This window comes from Pristiophorus japonicus, chromosome 3, assembly GCF_044704955.1.
Source record: "Pristiophorus japonicus isolate sPriJap1 chromosome 3, sPriJap1.hap1, whole genome shotgun sequence".
Classification (NCBI taxonomy): Eukaryota; Metazoa; Chordata; class Chondrichthyes; family Pristiophoridae; genus Pristiophorus; species Pristiophorus japonicus.
The window spans coordinates 64682943-64688056 of NC_091979.1; the positions used below are offsets into that span (position 1 = coordinate 64682943).

A 5114-nucleotide genomic window follows, 5' to 3' on the forward strand; every position below is an offset into this window, starting at 1 on the left:
GTAGCGGCCCCATGCCTGAGAACAAATGGTGTAGTCGGAATTTTTCCAATAGGAGCCAACGCCTTATCAACAACCATCAGCACTCCCTGCTCACTTTAACAATGTTCTGTGGGCTAGAAATTTAGTATCATCCCAGCTGGGGCGTTAACCAATCTCGCTGCCTGGTAAATTTAGTCTGAGTGCTCAAAGAATGCAGGGGAGTACTAAATCAGGCGTAACTGGGTGGCATTAAGCTCCAAGCGATAATGAATATGAGGTGTTGTGTAATTGGGATTGAGCATTGGCGAAGATGCCTTCCAGCAATTGAAGATGAGGGTCACTGGAGTCTGCACAACAACCCCCAATGATTCAGGGTGCGCAGAATGGTAATATGTTGTGGGAGAAAATGCAAAGTCCTTTGATGGACCGAAACACTCTGGGGAATAAGCAGCCTTTATTTGGCTGCAGATACATCCCGTGCTCTCAGCCACTCATAATTAACCTTTGGGACAGAGGTTCCTTGACAACTGGAGTGCATCCCTTTAAGTGGCTCCTCAACAGATGGTGGGTTCACGCCTCTGCTCCTAGGCGCTGTAGGTGCTCGGCGGTAAGGCAGGGGTGCTACTGAAGTTTGCAGATCGAGCACCCAGCAAGCATTGCATGCTCGATGATGTCACAATCAGCATAGCAAAAGGTGCCAAGGCACTAACTGTTGTCATCAGCGCTATGGGGGTGGCAAATTTGTCCTGAAGCGTGGACTTCGCCCAGCCATGCCGTTACTGCCTCAGCGCCCTATTAGCACTCCCGGGCACTACCATACCGAATTTTGCCCCCCAAGATGTCTTCTAGAAAGCCAGTATTGATATAAACTCTGCGAGAGCCAGTACAAGAGAAAAAAATCAACTTGCCTGCAAGTTGGATGTATCCCTTTAAATAGTGTTGGTAAGGGGTCCCTTGTGCAGCTGAACGCAAGTTCACCTGTGCGTGTTTAGGAGAGGGCATTGCTGGGAACGGTGATGTCAAAAATTGCAGGTCGTGTGTCCAATCTGCATTGCACATTGTGCAAAGCAAATGGTGGAGCGGTGTAAATCAACCAGCAAGTTCTGGAGATTCGCAACTCATGCCGTACCTCTTAATCCCTGAATTTGTTGACCAATTTGCATGTTAATAACAGTGTGCATTGTTAGCACACCATTTTGTTCCCAGCAAGAACAGGCCCAATACATCTCGTGATGGTGTTGGTGTGAGCTAGTAAGATGAAAGTTTAACTAAAGAGCAGATGACAAGAGAAGAATGAGGCAAAATCAGAAATTTAATGTATTTACAAAGGAAAGTTTCCCCAAATATATCAAGTTAACTGTTACACCTGACTTGATTATTAAATCAACACTAAAAATATTAAAATAAAAAGGAAATAATATTGATTTTGATGCAATTACCCATCAGGAACTTTGATATTTTGCTAACATACCTTCAACCAGCTCTATAAGGAAGAGAGAGTAATCATTTTATCAGTATTTTGGGGAAAATAATTAATTTCCAGCACTAGAAGAGCACAAATAAACCTCGTATAGAGCAGTGGTATAATGTGCTACTTGGCCATGGTGACATACAAGTTACAGGATGAATAAAGTATTTTGCAAATCAGTGAGGTGCCAATGCAAAAGATAATAGTAATAGGAGAATTTGAGATGGAATGAACACAAGCAGAAGACAGTCTTTTGAAACCTCTCCAAACAAACCCACAAAGATTCTGTATCCACTCCTTTTCTTCCTCTGTGAAGTGCCTTGAGACATTTCTCGAATAAAGACATTCTATATAAATGTAAGTGTTTGGTATTTTTAAAACAATAAATACAAATTTAATTTGAAGAATAGGACACTATGGAGAAAATTGTGATGTGTACCTCAAAAGAATTACAATTACAAAAACTTATACCTTGCACTTTTATTGACAATCATAAAATATTGTGATTATTGACCATATTTGAGATTTAGCAATCTTACTACAGATCTTGATAACATTGCAGGATGTGTTATTACTGAAATATATACTACAGGTTGAACCTCCCTTATCCGGAACTCCCTTATCCGGAACCACCCCTCATCCGGAACCATTCCCGGTCACTGGGTGCATACGCAAAACTATGACATGAACAAATTGAAGTCCTTCCTCGCTGCCGACTCCTGCAGTTGCTGGCCTGACCCCGTGATCCCCCCCCCCCCCACCCTGCCATGATCTCTCTGCCACACTCCCAGCCCCAAACCAGCCAGCCCCGATATCCCCTTGCTCAGTACCTGTACCATCCAATTGAACATCACCACCCCTTGTCCGGAATAATCCCTTATCCGGAACAGGTTCAGGTTCTGAGGGTTCCCGGATATTGGAGGTTCAACCTGTATTACAATCACATATTAACAAGATTTTCCTACAGATATTGAAATGCTTTGCCAAAATGCTGTTATTTGCCACATAGATCAATAGTTCAATCCATTTTTATAGACATGTGCACCCTAGACAAGAAAACCAATAAACTTCCACTACTCTTCTGAAATTTGTACCCTGTAGCCATAATAATAAGACTTTTAGGGTTAAATGATACAAAGTCACCCTGCTAGCCAGCAAAAATATTCCCTTTCTGGCTATTAAACCTCAAGCAAGTGCAGAAAGATAGGACAAAATAATGTATATTACAGTACCTATTGACTCCTGAAAATGTTTCAGAACTATCTGGAGTTTGGTGACCTCTGTTACTTTACAAGGAAATGCTTAGACAATAAAACCAAATATTGATCAAGTAGGATTAAATGATTCAAGATAATTCTGGTAGCCAGCTATCTCCATACCTTATGCCAAGTGCAGACAGCTAGTCCATAGTAATGGAGGTTTCAGCTCTTGATCCTTGCATCAGAAATATTGCTGAGTAAATTAGCCTTTATCTTAGAATGCAACTGGCAATAAATATAAAGATGTCAGAAGTAATAAGAGAGCAAATAAATTCATTCTTCTGCAATAAAAAACCCTGCTGCCAGTTCCGAGATGAAACAAAATGAGCTTTCCATGGGGAGATTGTGGCGTAGGCACCAGGGAAAATGTAGCAATGAATGGTCAAGTGTAAGATTCATCAAAAATGATTCAATTACAAGAAGATATTAAAAAGCTTCAGCACTTAATCCGTGAATTTTATATTTTTAGTCTGATGGGGAATTATTTTTGAAGTTAGAGAGCAATTTAGTGAAGTGATTCAAAACATTGGTGCAAGCACAATTGAATAATTATGTGATTTTATCAACAAATCTTGAGAAGGATTTGCAGCTATTAAAAAAAAATTGTAAATGAGGTTAGCTGGGTAATGGCTGATTGATAGAAATCAAATCAATAGTCAACCACTATTGTTTGACTATTATTGTTGAAAATAATTTTCCCATTTTCCTCTCTAGAGTAAGGAGTCTGGAGTAGGTATTGAAGAACTTCAGCCTTCAGATCCGGGGGTGCAGTTTTCCTGAAATTAATTATATGTGTGAGGAAGTCTAACAAAAGCTCCCCTTTTTCATTTCCTTCAATGAAACATTCTGTGATATCCAGGTCAGCGGAAACCTCATAGATCTGATAATTTATACTCATGTCGTCAAGTATTTTGCAGACATCAAGGTAAACACAACTGTTAATAAAACGGGATCCAAATGTTTTCCAAAGTGATTGCCATCCACCGCCATCTGTTGATAGTAATAATTGAAATATATTTGTAAATATTTATTTGATTCAAAATTGATTATATGAAGTAGGATTCCTCTGTAAATTATTTCTTTATATCTTGTTTGTATTTATGAAGTATTTCTGCTCATTGTGAATGAAAATACCCTGCTGTAACATATGTACACCATTCTACCCAAAGAAACTTATTGAATGTATACCTTTAATGGTTAGCATACATTAGGAAGGGACTTAACAATTGGTGTATCGATTCAATGCCCCACAATTTCTGGTCAGATATTTGTTGCTGGCCACAAAGCAAGTTCTGCACAAACATTTTGCGATCTTTGTGGTGAGAAATTCTGGTTTTCCGACACATAATTGAAATCAACCCAAGTTAAAGGGGATTACCAGCGAAGATGTCAACAAGCTGTCTAACCAGCCAATCAAATTCTCACAGACAGCGAACCAAATGGGTAAGCTCCTTTGATTCTAACTTTTAAAAAATGTGAGAGAGAGCAAAATAAGATTGGGGCTCTCACATGGGGCAAAGGAAAACATAAAATAAAGATGAACAAAAAAAATTATTAAAACAAAATGTTATCATTTATTTTTATTAAGATTATTAAATTTGACACTCCACAAAATTAAAATTCGTTCTTCAAGGTTATAACTTTGTTTAGCTGCAAATATGCTGCTAAAACCCCAGGTACACCAAATCCAAACAGTCTAACATTTAATGGAATATTTAACAGAGGTTTTTCTCAGTTTCCATGAATTGACAGATTACACTGATTGCCGGCTCTGTGGGGGGCGGGGGCACAGTGCAGCCTGTTGAGGAGCAGTGAATGACAGACCGCAACTTCAGCATTTCCGTGTTAGGCTGCGCTTGCGTTAAATCCTCAAGTTGCAGTCAGTTTCAAGGGTGAAATGACGACGAATGCTGGCAGTTTGCCATCAACAGGACTGCAAATTCCAGCCCTAGATCATTAACATCGACATAGAAACATAGGGCCCAAGTTTCCACAAGAAAAAAAACGGGCGCCCCTCCGAGCTGGGCGCCCGTTTTTCGCGCCTAAAACGGCGCCTAAAAAAATCCTCCGTATTCTGCACCTATTCTGGCCCTCGGCGCAGCCAGCACGAGCTGTGGGGGGGGGGCGGAGCCAGGCCTCTGCACATGCGCGCTACAGTCGGCACGCAAGTGCAGTCGCTCCAGGCGCCGAACTGTGTGGGAGGGGCCCGAAGCACGCAGCCCCTAGCCCTGGCTGAATGGCCTCACTGGGGCTGCGTGAAGAAGGCTCCTCCTGCGGCCAGCTCCTGCTCCCCTCCCCCGCGACCAGACCCGACACTCGCTCCCCCCCCCCGCCGACCAGACCCGACCCGACACCCGCTTCCCACCCCGCCGACCAGACACCCCGCTCACCACCCCCCTGCCGACCAG

At 41.9% G+C, this 5114-nt stretch overlaps 1 protein-coding gene across 1 annotated transcript in view; it reads right to left on the bottom strand.

Moving 5' to 3' along the window:
* Window positions 1-2203: 2203 nt before the first annotated feature.
* Window positions 2204-5114, bottom strand: part of LOC139259739 (histamine N-methyltransferase-like) — a 30319-nt gene continuing 27408 nt past the window's right edge. Inside the window, exon 7 of the mRNA XM_070875383.1 lies at window positions 2204-3696. Coding sequence (XP_070731484.1) covers window positions 3356-3696 — 341 coding nt within the window. The 3' untranslated portion in view covers window positions 2204-3355. The remainder of the gene's footprint in view (window positions 3697-5114) is intronic.